Source organism: Vipera ursinii, assembly GCF_947247035.1.
Source record: "Vipera ursinii genome assembly, chromosome: 3".
NCBI classification, from domain to species: domain Eukaryota; kingdom Metazoa; phylum Chordata; class Lepidosauria; order Squamata; family Viperidae; genus Vipera; species Vipera ursinii.
Window position 1 is genome coordinate 96,723,983 of NC_139516.1, and position 23,309 is coordinate 96,747,291.

At 43.0% G+C, this 23,309-nt stretch overlaps 1 protein-coding gene across 1 annotated transcript in view; it reads right to left on the reverse strand.

Annotated features, from left to right (window-relative positions):
- Positions 1–23,309, reverse strand: part of CDC73 (cell division cycle 73) — a 146,313-nt gene that overhangs the window by 21,528 nt on the left and 101,476 nt on the right. The window contains exons 11-13 of the mRNA XM_083358897.1: positions 8,127–8,184; positions 501–536; positions 196–283 (exon numbers count right to left, since the gene is read on the reverse strand). Of these exons, the coding sequence (XP_083215023.1) occupies positions 196–283; positions 501–536; positions 8,127–8,184 (182 nt within the window). The remainder of the gene's footprint in view (positions 1–195; positions 284–500; positions 537–8,126; positions 8,185–23,309) is intronic.

A 23,309-nucleotide genomic window follows, 5' to 3' on the forward strand; every position in this document is an offset into this window, starting at 1 on the left:
TACAACAAGTTGCAATAATCTAAAATGGAGATTACAAGGGCATGAGTGACCATGAGCAAAGCCTCCAATCTAGGAATGCCACAAGTGATGCATAACCCAAAACTATACAAAAGCCATCCTAGTTAGGGCTGCATGTGCTTCATTTATACTTGAAAATAGACTTTTATCATGTAAATAAATCTTTTAGTGACTTACTTGAGATCCTGCAAAAGGTCTTTTGCATTAAGCATAGTAATTAATGAAGTGGTGGCTGCTGGAATAATGATAATTGGTGTTCGAGATCCTACAGAAAGATACATATACACACACACACATATATATATATATTTAAAGCAAATAAAATGCTATTTTCATCATTATCATAAACGTTTCAAGCTCTGGCTGAACAATTATACTAAAATGCTAATTAAAATGCTAATTAATAAATTTATGACAACATCCATAATACAAAATGTCAATTTGATAAGATAAAAACAGCTGTAAAATTGAAAACAACTCACCTTTTTTTTGATTTGGAGGAGGTCTTGCTTGAGAAACTATAGGAAAAAAAAGCACAGAATAGCTGTTGAATCACAATAGAATTAATGAAATTTCCCTAGAATCTATTTGTTAATTCTCTCTGCACTTTCAAGGCATATAATTCCAGTTTTTAATATTTCAAAGACAAAAGGGAACATGGGTGTGAAATGCCTTGGATATCTGAAGGTTTCAGTGTGGAAGATTTGCATGTAAATAACATATTATTAACAATAATAACAACAATATTGTACTGTTGGACTAACTAAATCACCTGAAAAGTTAGCAATCACCCTTTATTTTTTTTCCTGACATAACTATGTAAGAATATCCTAATCAACTATCAGTTTTGATTCTTGCATATCATTTGGCTAAAATTATTAACAGTGGATTAATGTAATAAAAGATATCTTAAGATGGGTTGGGGTTTCAGAGCTATAAGAACAGTACAAGTAGTTCTTAACTTACAACCATTCATTTAGCAACCACTTGAAAATACAATGGCACTGAAAAAAGTAACTTATGACTGGTACTTGCACTTGTGACATTTATGACACAATCATGTGGTCAAAATTCAGGTCATTGACAATGGGCATGTATTTACTATTGTTCCAGCATCCTGATGTCATTTGATCACCATCAGTGACTTTCCAGCTGGCTTCTGACCAAGCAAAGTCAATGGGGAAAGCCAGATTCACTTAATGATGTGATTCACTTAACAACTTCAGTGATTCACTAAACAACCATGGTAAAAAAGGCCGCAAAATCAGGCATAACTCACTTAACAAATGCCTTGCTTAGCAATGGAAATTCTTGTCCTAATTGTGATGTAAACCAAGGATTACCTGTGTCTTCTTTTGTATCAAAATGTTCAGGAAAACTAACAATCAAAAGCATTGTGTGTTAAGTGAACATTAAAAGAAAAGTTCTTGCTGAGTAAGCAGAGGCTACTTCAGATACATTAGGAAATATATAATACAATCACTTTTAAAGGAGTAAATTAAGTGAACAAATTAAGCAAACAAACTTGGAGTTTAGCAGCAAAATTTAAGGGGGAAAGTCCTATGAAAACCAATAGGGAATAAGGAAAACCTTTTTATTAGTTATGACTTAAGAAACAGATGTGAAGACTGACTGAATTCTGCAGACAAGACCTACTAGAAAACTGTAAACAATGGATTTAAAGGACAAAATGGAAGCTTGAGATTGACAGAAACATTACCAAGAAATATCTTTTTACTTTGAACAAATTTAGCACAAAGGACAAATAAACTGTAATCAAAAATACTGAACAAATTAGTTGATTGTCTGGCTGAATCTTCATGTATTGTCTCTGATAGGCTGGATGATTGGAAGTGGGCAAATGTACTCTCAGTTTTCTAACCATATCTAACCATATCTAATGAACCACGGTTTCATTAGATAAATTTCTTAGTAGTGGTAGTAGTAGAAGTAGTAGTATAAAATTTGATACATCTTAATTTAAGCAAAAACATTTGAGAAACTAAAGCATGGCATTTTGATTAGCAAGCTAATAAAGTACGGTTTTGATAAAATGACAATTAAGTGAATGCCCAGATTCATCAACAGTTTGACATCTCACAGGAGTGAAGTATCAAAAAGATGCCATAGGTTTCAGTCCTGGCCTCTTTATTTTTGCAGAGGTAGCACAATGTTAATTACATTTATGTTTGACCCAAACTGATGATAGGTGACTCTAGAAAATAAAAATAAAATCTAAATGACTGTAATAAGCTAGAAAAATAGACTAAAAATAATGGAGATTGGCTGTTGGTCTTTCCAACAGTTATCCCAACGGCGGCGATGTTTTCTGTGCTGCCTCGGACCGCTTGTGTCGGCAACGGCGTCTTCGGACCGTTTCAATGGAGCAATGGCGACAGGTGGTCCTTACACCGCTTTTGGACCGTTTTAGCGGCGGTGATGATGCTTTCAGACCACCTTTTCTATCTTGGCCTGCCTACCCTTCTGCCTTCAATATATACATTTATTAACTCTTTGCCTACCTCCCCCTCTCCCCTTTGGATTTGGTCGGTCCTGGGTACCAGCCACGGTGGGAGAGTGGCTGACTCTTACATCTGCAGCCTCATAGAGGTGGGAGCTCTATGGGGCAGGCCTACCCAGAGTATATCTTTGACCACCCCCAGGAACAGAGTTGCAACCTGCCGTGAGAGGGCGGGGGTGGCCTGTGTACCAGGGCACCCAACTGAGTGGCAGTGCAGTTGGGTGTGGATCCAGATATTTTCTTTTCCGGCCTTCGACCCTCCTATAGACATGATCATCCTTGGGACTGCCTATCCTGGACTTGCTGGACCAACATGCGACAATACACTAGCACGGACTTGCTCGCCCTCAGGGGTGCCCCCCTCGCCTGGGTGCGACCCGCCTTTTTAAATCCTCCTAACCTCGATGAAGGGCCCGAGTGTTGGGACCCTGAGAGATGGCTGGGCAGGGGCAGGGGCTGTCAACACAAATTTAATAAGAGGCCCCTGATTATTTTTTTATCAAAATTTTTTATGGGGTTGGGGAGAGGGGTGGGAGAGGGGGGTTGTCTGGCTATGGGGGGTGGCCAATCAACCATAGTTCAGGCCAGACTTGGGTCTAACCGCGCGGGGGGAGAACGGGGTGTCGTTGACTCCGGGGCTCATGAGCGGGTCGTGGGACTACCAATTCCCACGACGGGGAATGGCAGCAGGCGGATAGACAGGGGGCCGTATCGCTACTGGGAGGGCCGTCTCCGCTACTTGCAAGCGGTGAGGCGCTCCGACCCTCTGCTTCTTCCCCGAGGTCCTGGGAGCGAGGATGTGCAGCCTCCTGAGCTCCGGCTGGTGTACCTGAATGCCAGGTCCGTGGTTAACAAAGCTCCCCTTGTCAGGGATTTAGTTGAGGGTGAGCATGCGGACCTGGCTTGCATCACGGAGACTTGGTTGGGCCCAGAGGGTGGGGTCCCTTTGGTTGACCTCTGCCCACCAGGCTTCCGGGTGCTACACCGGCCACGAGCTCATGGTAGGGGTGGGGGAGTGGCGGTCACTATTAGGGAGACCTTATGTCCGCGGGAGACCACCGTTTTTCAGATAGTCGGGTGTGAGTCTCTCTTTGTGAGATTTGGTTCTGGGGCGCAGTTGGGCTTGCTGCTGGTGTACATTTCGCCTAGTCGCGCAGCGGCAGCCCTGCCCGAGCTGCTCGATATCCTCTCGGGGTTGGTGGTTGAGTTTCCCAAACTTATAGTTTTGGGAGACTTCAATCTATCATCCCTGGGAGGTTCATCTGAGCTAGCTCGGGAGTTCATGGCTTCCATGATGGCCATGGACCTGACGCAAGTAATTTCTGAACCAACTCATGAGGGAGGCCACACCCTTGACCTGATTTTTTTTATCTAGACGGTGGTTGGATGATCTTGGTGGGGGCTCTCCATTTATTATGCCCCTGTCATGGACCGATCATCATCTCCTGCGGCTGGTCTTCCGCTTTGCCACCCCCCGCCGTGGGGGTACGGAGCCAATTAGATGGTACCGCCCCAGACGCCTAATGGATCCTGATAGATTCCAAGCGGCGCTGGGGTCCCCACCTGCCTCCGTTGCTCACAGCTCGGCGGATGCCTTAGTGGAAGCCTGGGAAAGGGCAGCCACTGAGGCACTTGACCGGGTTGTACCCTTGCGGCCCCTGACCCGGCGCAGATCCCAGCGAGCTCCATGGTTCTCCGCGGAGCTCCGGGAGATGAAGCGTCGGAAACGGGGCCTAGAGAGCCGTTGGAGGTCTAGCCGATCCGAACCCGACCGGTTGCGGTTAAGAACCTATATTAGGTCTTATCTCGCAGTGATGAGGGTGGCGAGGTGTAATTACTTCTCCACCCTCATCGCGTCCGCAGATAATCGCCCGGCCGCCCTGTTTAGGGTGACTCGCTCACTTCTTAATCAGGAGGTGAGGGAGGATCCCTTGCAGGGTCGTGCCGAGGAATTTAGTCAACATCTGTCGGATAAAATCGCTCGGATTCGGACCGGTTTGGACTCCAACTGGGCAGAGTCAGGCGATCAGGACACGGGCGGTCTTGTCAATGTTACCTGGGAAGAGTTTGATTCTGTGACCCCTGATGAAGTGGACAGGATTATGGGGAGGCTGAGCTCCTCCACGTTTGTTGGACCCGTGCCCTTCCTGGCTGGTTTATGCAGCTAGGGAGAGGACACGAGGCTGGCTCCAGGCGGTTATATCTGCTTCCTTGAGTGAGGGTTATTTCCCCACCATCTTGAAGGAGGCGGTGGTGAGACCTCTCCTCAAGAAGCCTGCCTTGGACCCAGCTGTATTGAACAACTTTCGTCCAGTCTCCAACCTTCGCTTTCTTGCGAAGGTTGTTGAGAGTGTGGTGGCGCATCAGCTCCCTCTGGTCCTGGATGAAGCGGATTATCTGGACCCCTACCAATCGGGTTTCAGGCCCGGGTACAGCACGGAGACGGCATTGGTCGCTCTGGTGAATGATCTCTGGAGGGCGCGGGACAGGGGATATTCCTCTGTCCTAGTCCTATTAGACCTCTCGGCGGCTTTCGATACCATCGACCATGGTATCTTGCTGCGGCGTCTCAGGGGATTGGGAGTGGGAGGCACAGTTCTTCAGTGGTTCTCCTCCTATCTCCTGGGACGGTCGCAGTCGGTGTTGGCAGGGGGGCAGAGATCGGCCCCTAGGTCTCTCGTTTGTGGAGTTCCTCAGGGGTCGGTTCTCTCGCCTCTCCTGTTCAACATCTACATGAAACCGCTGGGTGAGATCATTCGTGGTTTTGGAGTTGGGTATCATCAATATGCCGATGATACCCAACTTTTCTTTTCGACCCCAAACCACCCCAGTGATGCCCTCACTGTGATGTCCCGTTGCCTGGAGGCGGTTCAGGTCTGGATGGGGAGGAACAGACTTCAACTCAACCCTGACAAGACTGAGTGGCTGTGCATTCCGGCATCCCGGGACATTCAAAATGTTCCATCTCTTTCTATGGGGGGGTGAGCTCTTACCCCCCGTGGATAGGGCTCGCAACTTGGGAGTCCTCCTAGATTCACGGCTTACCCTGGAAGATCATATAGTGGCCGTGACTAGGGGGGCTTTCGCCCAGGTTCGCCTGGTGCGCCAGTTGCGGCCCTATCTGGACCAGGATGCCCTGTGCACGGTCACTCATGCGCTCGTGACCTCTCGCCTTGACTACTGTAATGCTCTCTACATGGGGCTTCCCTTGAAGACCACTCGGAGGCTCCAACTGGTACAGAATGCGGCCGCGAGAGTTGTCTTGGGAGTTTCCCGGTACTCCCATGTTACACCTTTGCTCCGCAAGCTGCATTGGTTACCAGTTGTCTTCCGGGTGAGGTTCAAGGTCTTGGTTATGATCTTTAAGTCCTTACATGGCATGGGTCTGGGTTACCTCAGGGACCACCTGCTGCCGGCGTCAACTCCCCTCCACCCTGTGCGTTCCCACAGAGAGGGCCTCCTCAGGGTGCCTCCGGTAAGGGAATGCCGACTGGTGGCCCCCAGGGGGAGGGCCTTCTCTGTGGGCGCTCCGGCACTATGGAATCAACTGCCAGTGGAGCTCCGGATGACATCAGACCTCCGAACCTTCCGTCGCGGCCTGAAGACCCACTTATTTGAATTAGCTGGTCTGGCCTGATGGGGGAATATGGGCTTTTAAAATTGTTGTTCTTATTATTGTATTATTGTTTTTTATCTGGGCATTGGTTTAATCTTATTTTAACTTTTGTATCGTAATTTATATATGCCCTGTGAACCGCCCTGAGTCCCTAGGGAGAAGGGCGGTATACAAATTAAATAAAACCTAAACCTAAACCTTTCCAACAGAATGTAATTATTTAATTTGCTAAAAAAGATTTGTGATTGCATCACACTGACTTCAAGTACTTTGTTGTCTATACAACTCTATTAAAAAATTGTATTTTAAAATAATAGGGAATAGAAAAATGTAAAGAAAATATAAAGAAATTACTAAAGAAATGTAAGTTTTTTTTTTAGAGAAAACCTGAGAGAAAGCACCAGGTGTTTTCTGGTACTTTGTTTCTTTATATCCTGCATTATGGAAAGTCAATCTTGATATGGGCTTGCTTTTGTACTGATGAAGCCTATGCAAAGCTTTCAGTTAAAATGTGTGAAATCACATCTGGCAGTGTGACCTCATGTGTGGCAGATATCCAGAAATTATCCAGATGTTATTTCAGCTCTTGCTAGTTCTACTCTTTTCATATTGTTGCTTGTCAGTTCCAAGCACATTCTTATTCTCAACAGCCCTGGTGAGATAAGTATGACAGGCAGAATGACCTTTCTCAACACTGGCACACAATTGCAAAGATAACAAAACCAGTAAAGAATCCCAACATTATGCTACTTCAAATACATTAGCATTCTATTCTGAAATCAGTTTTAGAAGAAAGTTTAGCAACACAAGATAAATACTTTAGAATTGATGCATAAATATTTTTAGCGATGGCTATTTATTTTTTATTTTTATTTTATTTTTATTTAACCAGTAGTTTTTCTTTATTACTTGGGGAAAAAATCCTGCAAGTAACTTTTGCTTATAAAAGCTGAAGTGAGTGCTTTGTTTTTTGTTTTTTAATTGAGGCTGTGCCATTAAGATATTATACAACTCATACAGAACTCTCCTATTTTATTTCATTTTTTAAACCTTCATATTACTTTTTAATAATCAACTAAAGGCATATTCCAGATAGTCATTATTCAGCCTTCGAAGTACTTATATGATATTCATTATTAAAGTATATAATGTATTACATACATCAGGCACTATCTTCTGAAAGCACAGTGGGATCATATAAATATTTCCAGTACTAAAAGTTGACTAAGCTTTTTTCAGAATATGATGACATCATATTTCTTGCTAGGTTAACATAGTTCTTCTCAAGATATGGTAGAGATCCCTAGTATTTTTGCATACTTTCCAGAGACTACTGTACATAGAAATGATTCAAAGTACCTGAAATTTACAGAATGCATACATTTCTGTAATTATTATATCATATTACCACATGTACAAGCAGAAATGTAGATGTATTCATTTGAATTTTATGGGTGAAAATCATAATTTAAAAGTTAAAGTAGTTTCCATAGCAAGTCAGAATAAATTTGAAGATGGATTTGCTTTTCCAATATACTAGTTTTTTTTAAAAAAATAGTTTATCCTTCATACTATGATATATGAAATAATAAATCTACTGTCAATGCTGCAAATATTGACATGTTTTTGCACTGACAATATAAGAGACAGCCTTGTTTAAACTGCTTCGCTTTGAATCACAGAAGGGAGGGAAATGTCAAACGGCTATTTTGAGAAGATAAGAAATAGCTGCACAGAGAAAGGGAAATGAAACTTCATATGTAAAACTAATTGGATAATGTGATTAATGACGTGTAAATAAGGTGGGAATTGTGTATGATACGATAGGCTTAGGGGAGGAGATTTCAGATTCTGGCATCCCTCCATGAGTGCCGATGCTGCGTTTCATTATTAAGACTTTTTAGATAAAAAATGCCTGAATTTTGTTCGAACTGTCTCATTAATCGGAACCATGACATCTACTGCTTTTACCTGGCCTTGCCACAGGTTGTACTGCTGGGGTCTGAGTCTTTCGTGCTGAAGCTCCTTCCTGTATAGAAAGAGAAGACACACATATACATTAACAAGTTACTTGTCAAGAGCACAATATTAAAACAATTTTTTAAAGCAAGGTTTTTTCCCCCAGCAACCTATTTATTGAATCTTTTTTTGAAAGCCAGAAACAAATTATTTTTGTTTGGTAGAAGAGTTAACTAAAGAAATTCAAAAGCAGTGAAGACGATGAATGAAATACTGTACAGTACTACTCTTTTTAACTAGAGATGGATATCCACATCAGTCTATGAAATTTATTTATTTGTATTCCTCCCTTTATTATTTTTATAAATAGCTCAAGGTGGCAAAAACATCCAACACACCTTCCTCCTCCTGTTTTCCCCACAACAACCCTGTGAGGTATGTTGGGGTGAGAGAGAGTGAATAGCCCAAAGTCACCCAGCTAATTTTCATGGCTAAGGCTATGAAATGCTTTTATTCTTAACTATTGCTAGAATTATTTTTGAAAAACCAATTACCCTCTTTAATTTTGGTATTAAAATTTTTAAGTACAGGATTGCCTCAAATCCACAAAGTGCATTAGCCAGGACAGTGTTTACTATTATTAGCCTTGGTGGAGCAGTGGGCTAATGCCTCCTTAAGTAACACCAGCTGCCTGCAATTAGTGCAGGTTCGCATCCCACCAGGCTCAAGGTTGACTCAGCCTTCCATCCTTCCGAGGTAGGTAAAATGAGGACCCAGATTGTTGGGGGCAATAAGCTGACTTTGTAATAATGCCGCTTGGGGCCCCCCGCAAGCCCTAATAAGCAGGCATATACATAGAATGAAGGCTACTGCTAAGCTTGTAAGCCGCCCTGAGTCTTCGGAGAAGGGCGGGATATAAATGGAATTAAAATAAAATAAATAAATAAATTGCTAAGTGTTTTAAAGGCTTACCGTATTTTCTGGCGTATAAGACTACTTTTTAACCCATGAAAATCTTCTCAAAAAGTCAGGGGTCGTCTTATACACCGTGTGCTGAAAATTTAGGGACAGGGCTGGCTGGAAAACCTGGAGCGGATCTCCCAGTTGGTCTTTTTTTTTAAAAATCCCATTTATATCCTGCCCTTCTCCGAAGACTCAGGGTGGCTTACAATTTAAAGCACAAATCAATGTGCTTAGCAATAGCCTTCATTCTGTGTATATGCCTGTTTATTAGGGCTTTCACCACCCCCCCAAGCAGCATTATTACAAAGTCAGCTTATTGCCCCCAACAATCTGGGTCCTCATTTTACCTACCTTGGAAGGATGGAAAGCTGAGTCAACCTTGAGCCTGGTGGGATGTGAACCTGCACTAATTGCAGGCAGCTGGTGTTACTTAAGGCTCTGCGCAGGGAAAGCTTTAGAGCGGGGTGTCAAACTCAATTTCATTGAGGGCCACATCAGCATTGCGGTTGTCCTCGGGGGGGGCAAGGTGGGCGTAGCCTACTGGGTGGGCGTGGCTGGAGTGCATATGGCCTACTGGGTGGGCGTGGCCAGCTCTACATCGTTCGTATCAAGGGTGCCTATGGGGGCCTGGGCAGGAGTGGGACAGATCTGAGGGTCTCTGGGCCAGGGCCAAGGCCGTGGGGACCGTTCCCTCACTGTTTCCAGGATGGCTTCACGGGCCACATGAAACCACTTCGCGGGCCGGATAGGCCCCCGGGCCTTGTGTTTGACATGTCTGCTTTAGAGTGAATTAGAAAAAGTGAAAAAGTGAATTAGGAAAATAGGGAATGGTTGCTGGAATTGGGTATGTGTAGTTTAACGAAGAGAAGGGTGGGGTGTGACATGATAGCATTGATCCAATATCTCAGGGGCTGCCACAAAGCAGAGGGAGTCAAGCTATTCTCCAAAGCACCTGAAAGCAGGACAAGAAGCAATGGATGGAAACTAGTCAAGGAGAGAAGCAACCTAGAACTAAGGAGAAACTTCCTGACAGTTAGAACAATTATCCAGTGGAACAACCTGCCTCCAGAAGTGGTGAATGCTCCAACACTGGAAGTTTTTAAGAAGAGACTGGACAGCCATTTGTCTGAAATGGTATAGGGTTTCCTGCCTTAGCAGGGGGTTGGACTAGATGACCTCCAAGGTCCCCTCCAACTACTTCTTCTTCTTCTTCTTCTTCTTCTTCTTCTTCTTCTTCTTATTATTATTATTATTATTATTATTATTATTATTATTATTATTATTATCATCATCATCATCATCATCATCATCATCATCATCATCATTATTATTGTTTAATCCACTTGCACTGTTTTATGTTTACATGTTTGATGACAAACAGCCTTATGTTTATAAATGACAGTTTTCCTACTAAGCACCTGCATGTCATAAGCATTTGAATTAAAATTATTATATTAAAATCAAATCTGATGTTTTTTAATTTTTATTTAGTGTGCATTGGAAGAGGGGTAGTCTTATACGGCGAGTATAGCCCAAACCCTATAATTTAACAGGAAATGTAGGGGGTCGTCTTATACGCCGGAAAATACGGTAATCCACTATTGAAAAGATGCTGTTTAAGAGGCTATAATTAGATATTTGATGGAAATCCAAGAGAGGAAGGTTGTAGATCTGTAAGGATTGAGGGACAGCAGAGCTGATGGCCATACATACATTTTAGCACAAAGCAAGGACAAAACGGGATGATGATATACCTTCCTTAGAAAGCATTTTCAGACTTTTCCCAATTTGCCTCCATAATAAATGGGAGATATTTGAACACAGAATGGCTTTAATGTAGGATAATCCGTCAAGATGTCTACATCTATTTGATGGTCACAATACTCAAACCCAAGAAAACTCTTGTTTTTGCTCTAAATCTTTTATGCAATTTATTAGAAAAAGCAGAAAAGTTATAATATATAGAAGGAAATTCTAAATTTGTTTCTAAATTTGATAAATAAATAACATTAGGGGTTCTAAAGTAATACATAAGAGATCAAATTCTCTATGTGAATTGCTAGTACACGGGTCGGCAACCTGCGACTCTGGAGCCGCATGCGGCTCTTTCATCCGTCTCCTGTGGCTCCCAGTCCTCTGCCATGTGCAGTCCAAAAAAAAAAAAAAAAGTGGGACTAAAAAAGTTCAACCAATCAATTCAAACCTCTCATGGAAAAAAAACCTTGCAAAGCTTGAATTGATTGGTTGAAGTTCTTTGGTTTGTGGGACTTCCCACAAGTTGTTTGTGGGACTGCCCACAAACCTCTTTTCTTCCTCGGACTGCACATGGCAGCAGCGGAGGAAGAGACAGGAGGACTGCTGGAAAGGTCGGTCAGATGGGGTGTGCCGGGGAGGGAGAGTTCTCTCTGTGTGTACGCATGCGTGCCTCCAAATCCGTTCATTGCCAAGGTTTCTTCCCAGTGAGGAGGGTCCGCTAGAAAGAGAGGATTTAGCACCTTAGTTGGTCAGCCCACAAGCTTTCTCTTACCAGTTTTGCTGGATGAGGAAAGACGCAATCTCCCTTCCCAATCTGCACCCTCCCTAATACCCATTGGTTTGTCCATTATAAAGAAAGAAACCAAAAGCCACCCCTTTCACGTTCCTCCTTCCAAGCAGGGAACCTTTCGGGGAAGGAAAGGGTGAACTAAGACTGATCAGCCACATTTATTAGGAAGCGGCCCCTCTATTTTGGAGAGCCAGCAGGGCCCCTGCTTTGCTTTTCCTACATCAGCAGGGCTGGCACTCCCTTAGCCTGGAAAAAGAAGAGTAAAAAACTCAAAAAGATGGTTCTTGCTAGTGGCAGGGAGCTGTGAAGGTTGGTGACTCGGGAGAAACGACCGGGGGGGGGGAAGGTGGTGTTGGAAGAAAGAGATAAAAAGAAAGCTTTTATCTCGCTCTCTCATTCACTCACACGTTCCTCGCAAAAGCTTTTTTTGCTCTCATTGACTTCCATGAAAGAGGCTTTTTAGAGCAAAAGCGAGGGAATAAGAGAGCGAGAGAGAAGTGTTTGCAAACAAAACATGTATGAATGAGAGCGAGAGAGAAGCTTTTCCATGCAAAGGCAAGTGAATGAGAGCGGAGGGGGAAGGGCGGCTGCATGTCTCCCCTTAGGCTCCACTGTTCTGTCAAGCCTCTTGTTTTGCGCATGCACGCGCATGCACGTCCTTCTTTGCGGCTCCCAGTTTTTTCTTTTGTGAGGGAACCGGTACCGAGTGGCTCACTGTTTCAGGTTGCCGACCCTTGTGCTAGGTGATCAATTTCTTTACACTTTTTTGCTGTGTGTCTTTAAAATAAACTGTAAGTTTATTAAAATTACTAAAGCTTATTTAAAAAAAATGATGTATACTTTAGGCAAATTTGTATTAAGGAATCAGAAAAAATAACTTAAACCATATTAAAAGCATTTGTACAATACATGTAACTTTAATGAGAGAAGTCAGAAGTTTGTAACTGCTTAAAGAAGATCAGGTAACTTCTTTATACAACTTTACATATTTCTATTTCTTAATTACTTTTTCTTAATTTCCCACCTTACATTTTCCTTTTTATTATTTATTTCTTTACTCTTACTTTATATTATTCATGCTTATCTTTTCTAATCTGCAAACATTTCTAATACAAATTATATATAACTAAATATGTGTACAATATACATTTAGCATTTGGTGAGAAAGTGGTCTTTCATTAAATTATACAGTAATTATTTTCTTCCTACTTGTTATGCCAAATGATCCAAAACATATGAGATTATCTGGCTACTTTAAGAATCCATTCTAGTGCCAAAGTCAATAAACAGAAGAAAGCATACAAATCTCAACTGCTTCAGAAAAACATATTTACAAAGAAGGTATAACTCACTGGATTTTTTTCTAAAAATCTCAAATCACTGATAGAATGATATCTAATCCTTTTTTTTTTGCTTTGCCCTCCTCCAATTTATCCCCAAAGACTAAGAGATTGTGGGAGGTGGGGGGATAGTAAGTATTCAGGAAGCTCAGGTGCACGGAATGAGGGTAAATCCCATTGTTCAAGTTTAAGTCTGTGGTCCATAAGGTCTTGTCTCCATAAAACAGCATTAAAAACAGGAAAACAGGAGGTACTTAGTAGTTGTGACAACCTTGGAAGAGATTTACAGACATAACTGGAATAAGGTATTGCCAAGGTTTGGATGCCATGGTTTGGATTGTGTCAAAAGCTACGAAGACAAGTGAAAGCAACAAAAACTAATGTCATATTCTAAATTTGAAGAAAAGATGTTATCTCTCACACTCCCCTAAATTTCTTTGAACAGGGAATACAGTATACTTTATTATTTGCATAGATTACGTAGTGATATAGTTTCAGATAGACTGTCTGAGCAACAGTGTTTGGAAACATGCATGCATGTATATTCATAAACATTATGAAATGTTTTAGCAGTTGCCAATACGCTCCATTTCCTTCATTTCAACCAGCTGCAAATTTCTTATTTGCGCATGGCAAATACAGATAGGAATTCTATCTGCCTGCTTGTCTGTCTAATTTGTATGCTGCTGTAATCCCAAGTTTTTTAAAAAAAAAATTGCAAACACAAACCGATTATTCCCCAAACACCTTCTGGAAAGATTCCTTTAAAGAATTTCCAGAATGTCCTCCAAGTGCATGCCAGCCTAACACAACAAGGAGGATATCTATAAAAGAGAGGGAAACACCAAAAAAGAATAAGGATTGTGACACATATGTTGTATGGTTATGGAGGCTCTCACCCATTCATAATCAAGTATGATTCTAAGATGGCGGCGCCTGGATTGGCTGCGGCTGCATTAGCTCTCAAAGGTGAAATGTTTTTGGAGGGATATAAGGGATATAGGTCACAAGATCGGGAAGGTTTTAATGTGTTTGAGCAATGTGGTGGGACTAAGGTATCATATGACTGACAATTTTTGCTGGTATGGTGAGGTTTTAGCTGTTTCGGAACTGTTGGTGAGACTGTTAAAAGTCCTTTGCGCTGCTTGAAATTGTTCTCCTGGCAGCAAGATCTGACTGCTGGCACAGTGATAGATTCTATTGCAAATCAGGGTTGTTTCCGAAGAAGGCAGAGGTGGAAAGGTCCCAGGGTTTATGGAGCAAAAGAACTGGATGAGACTGTTGGCAGGCCCAGAGGAAGAGAGAGGCTTTTGGAGGAGTCGGAGGTGGTGGCAGCGTGCTCCAGGGGCGAAAAGGAGCGAGGCTCCTTTAAGGAAAAGGTGGAAAGACAGGATCAGAAAAAGGAAAGGAGGCGAGGTTGTCGTGCAGGAATACAAGCTAATTTGAGGGCTAATCCCCATGGAGCTAAAACTAAAAATAACCTTCCCTTGATTCTGTTCGGTATAAGAGAGAACAAAGGGGAAACTGTCATTATACTCAATAACAATAAAATGACATTCCTATAAGCTTTGCTCTATCTGTTTCCTGTTCTAGCCTATCTTGAAGGATTGATCCTGCTAATACTTTCTCCAACTTCTCCCAGTGGTTGCATGTATATATTGCAAAGTGGGTAGACGGACCAATCCCTGGGGCATGTCACAAAGAGGATCCACGACCATAACTTCTTCTCCTCCCCCCCCCAAGCAATTGCTCAAGAAGGAACAAAACCATCACGAACTAGTACTTCAATCCCCAAGTCTTGTAGGAGGTCCAGAAGGTTACCATGGTCTATACTGTTGATGGCTTCCAAGACACCTAACAGAACCACAAGGAGTATACACCCTCATTTTGATGTAAACTGTAGCCTTAGTCTGATAGGAAACAATCTAAAAAAATCTAATTCTTTTATGGTGCTCAGTAACTTATGCCCCACTGTATTTCCAATAGCCTTATCCCCCAAATAGAACTTGGAGACTGGGTGATAGGCAGCTAATATGGCCAGGTCTGAGAAAGAGCTACGTTACTTGAAGGAAACATAGAAAAGTTTCCTTCAAGTCTATTGACATAATTTCCTTCTCTAATAAGATATTGATTATCACTGGTCCATTTCCTGAAGGACAGGCATAGTTTAAACCACAGGTCTTATCGATTTCATCAGTCTTCAGACCAAAAGGAATCTCATTTAATAGTACAAGATGCTGCGACAATTAATAATTTATTTAGAATCAAAACTCTGACAAAGATTTCTACTAGTAAAGTGTTATGTAAAAATATAGTTTCACGTAAAGAAAATTTGCAGCCTTATCAGTGCCATTGGATGGTTACCATCTGACATAATTATGATGGAAAAACACTGATGCTTCTCTGGCCTTATCACTACACTCTAGGCTGAATACGTGCTCAATCAGATTCACTTTTCATTCTCTTCCATCAGTGCTCCAGATGTCATTATGTTGCTTTATTCTCAGTTTCTCAGAAATCAAAATGATCTCCAGAATTAGCTGTCAGAGGCAACTCAGAGGCAGTTGTGTCAAGAGCCTGAATTACTTTCCAATTCCAGAAGACAACCAGGTACTCAACAGAACTGCCCACTGGATCAATGGGAAACGTGGCATTGGATTTACATCTGAATCTGAGTAGATCTCAGAAGGCAGTAAATGTCATCTAGGTCAAGAACTGATATGTCAGAACAAAAGATTTAACTCAATGTCCTGTACCAGTAGGTCAGACATAATGAGGTCCGACATGTCTCAACCTATATGTGTTAGATTTGAAATTACCTGGGACAAGACCACAGTTGCCATGGAGGCTATGACACATAATTTCAAAATGATGTCTCAGGGCCATGAGGAAACTCCAATACTAACCTGAGAACATTTGTTTAAGAAAATGTATTACAAGGAATTTCTATTTCAGTTGCATATAAATCCAACATATTAACTGATGACTAACAATATTTTCCAAGTTTTTTAAAGTCAAGTTTGCCAACTTTAAGTTAAAAAAATAATCTGCATTAATGATCAATTATAAAAGATGCAACATGTAAGTCCTCCCAACATTTGTGTTAGATGCATCAATTCAAAAAATTAAAAATTATAGTTTTAAAATGATTTTGTATGTCTTTTAAATTTTAAATGGAAGCCACCCAGAGTTCGTTGAAAGATGGGTGGATGGATTTATTTATTTATTTATTTATTTATTTATTTATTTATTTATTTGATTTGATTTGATTTGTATACCGCCCTTCTCCCCAAGGACTCAGGGCGGTGAACAGTGACATAAATATTAAAATGCACAAATACAGAAATTGAAAACAAATTAAACCCTAATGCCCAAAGTTACATTAAAACAATAATTAAAACAAAACCCGTCAGACCAGACCGGATTGCTCAAACAGATAGGTTTTTAGGTCGCGTCGGAAGGAGTGAAAGTCGGGAGCCATCCGGAGCTCAACCGGTAAACAGTTCCATAGGTCAGGCGCACCCACAGAGAACGCCCTCCCCCTGGGAGCCACCAGACGGCATTCTCCGAACAGCGGCACCCTTAGGAGGCCCTCTCTGTGGGAGTGCACTGGGCGGAGGGAAGTTGATGCCGGCAGCAGGTGATTCCTAAGGTACTCCGGACCCATGCCATGTAGGGCTTTGAAAACCATTACCAGCACCTTGAATCTCACCCGGAGGACAACTGGGAGCCAATGCAGCTCACGGAGTAGAGGTGTAACATGGGAGTATCGGGAGGCTCCCAACACAACTCTCGCGGCTGCATTCTGTACCAGTTGGAGCCTCCGAGTGGTCCTCAACGGCAGCCCCATGTAGAGAGCATTGCAGTAGTCTAAACGAGAGGTCACGAGCGCATGAGTGACCGTATGCAGGGCATCCCGGTCTAGATAGGGCCGTAATTGGCGCACCAGGCGAACCTGGGCAAAGGCTCCCCTAGTCACAGCTATTATGTGGTCTTCCAAAGAAAGCTGTGAATCTAGGAGGACTCCCAAGTTACGAGCCCTATCTATGGGGGGTAATAACTCACCCCCCATAGAAAGAGATGGAATGTTCTGAATATCCCGAGATGCCGGTACTGTTCTGAACCAGCCCTCTTCTCTCAACCCCTATTTCAAAAGAAGAGACTGGAAAGCGTCCAAGGCTAAAAGGCTTCTGCCAAGATTTAATAGTAAACACACAAGAGCTTATCTCTCAAGCAAAAGAGTTGCTTTCAGCAACCAGCCCCTCCCCAAACACTCCTTTTATAGAGAGCTCAGGGCGTGGTCTCCCTGTGCCTCCTCCCGAGGAGTCCCATAGCCTTTCTTTGTTTGTCCCTGCTCGACTGCCTCCTGCGTCGGGCGTCCTTGAACAGGGCCAGCTGTGGGTCATCATCCTCCGCACTCTCGGGCTCACACAGCTGAGCAGAGGTTCCCGGCTGAGGACTCTGCAAAGTCTCCAAATCATCATCAGCCGGTTCGTTTCCCTCCTCCCCCACATCTGAGTCCTCCGATACATCGGAGCCGGCTGTTGGACCCACAGGCTGACCCTGAGTCACAACAGGTACGCACAGCCTCTCAGTCTTGTCAGGGTTGAGTTGAAGCCTGTTCCTCCCCATCCAGACCCGAACTGCTTCCAGGCAACGGGACATCACATCGAGGGCATCACTGAGATGGTTTGGGGTCGAACTAAAAAGCTGGGTAACATCAGCATACTGATGATACCCAACTCCAAAACCATGAATGATTTCACCCAAGCGGTCTCATGTAGATGTTGAACAGGAGAGGCGAGAGGACTGATCCCTGAGGAACTCCACAAGTGAGAGGCCTCGAGCTCGACCTCTGCCCCCCTGCCAATACCGACTGCGAACGTCCCATGAGATAGGAGAACCACTGAAGAACCGTGCCTCCCACTCCCAATCCCCTGAGACGCTGCAGCAAGATACCATGGTCGATGGTATCAAAAGCCGCTGAGAGATCTAGTAGGACTAGGACAGAGGAACAACCTCTGTCCCGAGCTCTCCAGAGATAATTTATCAGGGCGACCAATGCCGTCTCCGTGCTGTGTCCAGGCCTGAAACCCGATTGGTACGGGTCCAGATAGTCAGTTTCCTCCAGAACCGAAGGGAGCTGATGCGCCACCACACTCTCAACAACCTTAGCAAGAAAGCGAAGGTTGGAGACCGGACGAAAGTTGTTTAATATAGCTGGGTCCAAGGTAGGTTTCTTGAGGAGGGGTCTCACCACCGCTTCTTTCAAGACGGAGGGGAAACAACCCTCACTCAAGGAGGCAGATATCACCGCCTGGAGCCAGCTTCGTGTTCCCTCTCGAGCCGAATAAACCAGCCAAGAAGGGCACGGATCTAATAAACAAGTGGAGGAGCTCAGCTTCCTCATAATTCTGTCCACTTCCTTTGGGGTTACAGGGTCGAACTCCTCCCAGATAACATCGACAAGACCACCCATGTCCTGATCATCAGACTCTGCCCAGTCAGAGTCCAAGCCGGTCCGAATCCGAGTGATTTTGTCCGACAGATGTTGGCAAAACTCCTCGGCACGACCCTGTAAGGGATCCTCCTTCACCTCCTGATTAAGGATGGAGCGAGTTACCCTAAACAGGGCGGCCGGGCGGTTATCTGCGGACGCAATGAGTGTAGCGATGTAATTAGACCTCACCATCCTCATTGCTGCGAGATAAGATCTAGTAAAGGATCTTAGTCGCGATCGGTCAGATTCAGATCAGGTGGATCTCCAACAGCTCTCTAGGCCCCGTCTCCGACGCTTCATCTCCCAGAGCTCCACGGAAAACCATGGAGCGAACTGGGATCTGCACCGGGTCAGGGGCCGCAAGGGAACAACTTGGTTAAGTGCATCCGTGGCAGTCTTTTCCCAGGCTTCCACTAAGGCATCAACCGAGCTGTGAGCAAAGGAGGCAGGTGGAGACCCCAGCGCTGCCTGGAACTTCTCAGGGTACATTAAGCGCCTGGGACGGAACCATCTTGATGGTTCAACAACTCCACAACGGGGGTGGCATAGCAGAAGACCAGCCTCAGGAGATGATGATCGGTCCATGACGGGTATAATAATTGGGGAACTCCCACCAAAATCATCTAACCACCGTCTAGATCAGGGGTCGGCAACCTGAAAAAGGAAAAGAGCCACTGGAAACCGGTTCCATCACACATAAAAAAAGGTGGGAGCCGCGTGCGTGCGTCCATGCACACACATGCGCAAAAAACATTTTGCACATGCGCAAAAAGGGTTTTCTTGCGCATGCGCGAACGTGCGCGGTTGCCATTTTTTTATGTGTGATGGAACCGGTTCCCGGTTGCGCGACGGCGACGGCCCGTTTGCAGAGCTACCACCTTCGGCAGCCTGCAAACATGCCGCGACAGCTTTCCCAAAGAGCGGCACCGCTGCCCGTTTGCATGGAGGTGCGCTCACACCTCCGCTCATTCAGAGAGGTGCACGGGCACCTCTGGGAATGGGCAGCGGCGCTGCTTATTGAGAAAGCTGCCGCAGCCCATTTGCAAAGCTGCCGCGCACCTCTTCAAAGGTTTGGGGAGGTGCGCGCGCACCACTGCCCGTTCGAAGAGGTGCGCGCGCACTGGGCAGCTGGGAGCCGCAGGAGACGGCTCAAAGAGCCGCATGCGGCTCCAGAGCCACGGGTTGCCGACCCATGGTCTAGATAGAAAAACCAAATCAAGCGTGTGGCCCCCCACATGAGTCGGGCTCTGAATTACTTGTGGCCATCATGGAAGCCATGAACTAACTCAGATGATCCTCCCAGGGATGGTAGATTGAAATCACCCAAAACTATAAACTTGGGGAATTCAACCACCAGCCCCGAGAGGATATCGAGAAGCTCAGGTAGGGCTGCTGCTGTGCGACTAGGCGGAAGGTATACCAGCAGTAAGCCCAACTGCACCCTAGGGCCACATCTCAGGAGGAGGGATTCACATCCGGCTATTTGGACAATGGTGGACTCCTGGGGACAAAGAGTCTTCCTCATAACTACTGCCACTCCCGCGCCCCTACCCTGAGCCCGAGGTCAGTGAAGCACTCGGAAATCTGGTGGGCAGAGATCGACCAGAGGGACACCACCCTTTGGGCCCAACCAGGTCTCCGTAATGCAAGCCAGGTCCGTATGCTCACTCTCAATCAGATCGCGAATGAGAGGAGCCTTATTGATTACGGACCTGGCATTCAAGTATACCAGACGGAGCTCAGGTGGCTGCTTATCCTTGCTCCCGGAGTCTTGGGAAGAAACCAGAGGGTTGGAGCGCTTCACCGCTTAGAGATAGCGGGGACGCAATCCCAGATGTCGATAGGGTCCTCTGTCTTTACACTTGCTACCATTCCCTAACGTCGTGGGAATAGGTAATCTCACGACCTGTTCTGGATGTAATAAATGTAATCAATGTAACAAACACATGTCTATTCCTCTTAAAAAGTGTTGAAGACTTCATGGTGGAGTTCATGAAAGAATAATACAGGTATCCAAAATCTAATCTCGTTTCCTCTTTTGGTTCAGATGCAAAAGCAGGCACATAAATTGCAACCTCACTTTCTTGCTGTCATTAGGGATTCAATGTCAGTTGCTAGCAAAGTTCATAGCAATCTAGCTCTTTCTCCATGTTACTAGTAGAGATATGGCAGGGAGGAAGAATAGAAGCCTGAGGCTATTCTTTCAGCCAATGTTGCATGAACTGAATGAGGTGACAACTAAGTGCTCCTAAGCTAGACAGAAGCTTATGCCAGCAGTTACAATAGTTACAATCAGGTTTTTTTTTGGATATGGAAGCAGCTTTTGTGGCTCTCTAGTGCACCTTTGTTATTTCACTCCTTTTGCCCAGTTTCACAGAACATGATTAAATAACATTAATTTTCCCTTGGTTCACTATTTATTTCACTCCAAAGAGGCAAAAATACACTTACAGTGTATGCTATGGTACAAAATAGTATCGAGAAATATAATAATCTATGTCTAACAAGTAGAGTTCAAGAATTTTTCAAACCTATTGACCTATCTCAGGATATTAGCTTGGGGAGAAAGCAGGGAAGGAAAAGAGTATTTTGTAGTTAGATAAAGTTATTATTTAGTAAGAAAGTTAGTATATAATGCAGATTTATTTCAATATCTATTGCAAGGGCTTCATTCAGTCTAACTAGATGCCAGTGAAAATGTCATAAATAGGAGATCAGTTACAGCAGTCGTCTCCATAACGATTGCTCATTTCTGTCAGTCTCTGTAATATGAAATCAGGAGAAAAACTCAAGTCACAGGATCTTCCCAATATTTCCTTCATTATTAACAGAATACATTATGACTCTAAAGATTTATGCACTACTTTATATAGAAAGTTATGCATGATAAAGTTATGCCCTGAAAAGTTATGCATGATAAAAATTTGCCCTTAGTTTTAGTCAGAATGCAAAACAGATGTTTCAACAATATTACAAGCACAGGGCTGTCCAGAATTTGGTTTTTTTTTTTAAAAAAAAAAAACCCTGCTGGATACGTAACAAATTTACATTGAAAATGGATTGATGTTTCCACCGCTAAAATAAGAGAAAGCTGTACCACCTTGGAGAGACTCATGAATTTTTCAACTTGGTGAAACAGTTAACATTTTGGCCACTTCTCTCATAAACGCTTTCTATAGTGTCCTTGATCTCTGCTCACAGCACACTATTGTCTAGACTACTGTAGGCTGCTTTGGGAGATATTATCCATCAGAAATCTATGACTGCGTCCTGATGTCAATTATATTATGATTAAGAGACAGGAAGCAAATATGGATGTGCAAACTCACTGTTTTTCTCTTTATATTTTGATTAATGCCTATTAAAATATGGAGGAAAAAACCCAACTTGGTAAGTTCTTTCTAGTTATCAGGTAAGGTAAGGTAAAATGCCAGGATATTTCATTAGCTTTAATGATTTGACGAGGCATTACAAATTAACAATCCTTAATGATACTAAAATGTTTATTTGTGCAAGGCTAAAATTAAAAATATACATATAGCTAATATTTCAAGACAGAAACATATATATTTGAGGACTTACAAAACAACAAACCTATTCCTTGCTAATACAAAGTTTTGCTTTGTTTGATTTAGCACACAGGAGGCAAATGTTAATTAATGGAGGGAAGGCAGAGATTTGAAGATTTCCAAATAAAAGATTTAATCTAAAGATTTGATCTATTCCACAGCATGAATCTTTATAGTAAACACAGCTGTATTTGTTTGCAGTGTGACAACAAATGTGACTCTGAACAATGCATTCAACTTGCTGAAAAAAAATGAAGGCAACAGTGACACTTGTGGCCATCTTTAGATTGTCACTGTATTTATATGCTGGAAAGAATCTACTGTTTTATAATGTAGCATTTACAAAGCATGTTCTTAGAAGAAAGTGTATACAAATCTTGTAATTATTTTGTACTATAAATGATACCCAAACAGCCTAGAATCCTGTTTACCTTTTAAACTCTCATAAAAGATATATTAAACTGTAACCATTTTGATTTCCTGTGGTTCCTGGGGCAAAGTTTTGCCTGCCTGGCTGGAGTGTATGAAAGTTATTGGCTATATTTACCTCCGAATATCAGTCTCATGTGGTATGGCACACCACCTGGCCCAGGTTGTGGCTCCCAGGATTTTAGGCAGTTAATGCTACAATGGTTGTAAATGTGAAAACTGGTCATAAGTCACTTTTTTCCAGTATTGTGATAACTTCAAACAATCACTAAACAAATGGTTATAAGTTGAGGACTACCATGTTTAAAATAATAGGTTAAAATACAGTGATAAAGAAGTATTTTTTTCAGAGGAACTCTTTACAGTAGTTGCTGCCTCTTTGCATCCTTTTCTCCCCACTGTATTGTAACTAGTTAACATTAGTTTAATACTTCAGCATTGTTCAGACCAATTGTACATCTGGTGTGTAGAACATTTTATAGGCCATGGGCCTCACAAGATCTTTGAGTAACAGTTCAAAAATAGTAATAGATGTAACTAAGTTTTATTTACTTTCTAAATTTAATTAATATTAAACACAGTTTATAGGTTTTATAACACAGGTTCTAACAACTTTCTTATCATATTAAAAAAATGTGGAGATCTTCAGATCTCAGATTGTGTACCATTTCTACAGAGCAACAGATAAAAGCAATGACACTGTTAGCAAAGAGAGATTGACTGTTCATAGAAATCATGAATATTTATTAGTATATTTTCCACAAACTAAATATATGGATACAGTTTGAACTACTAGTTCACATTATTTTGTTCCTACGGATAGAAGATGTCTACTTATTTATACCTTTT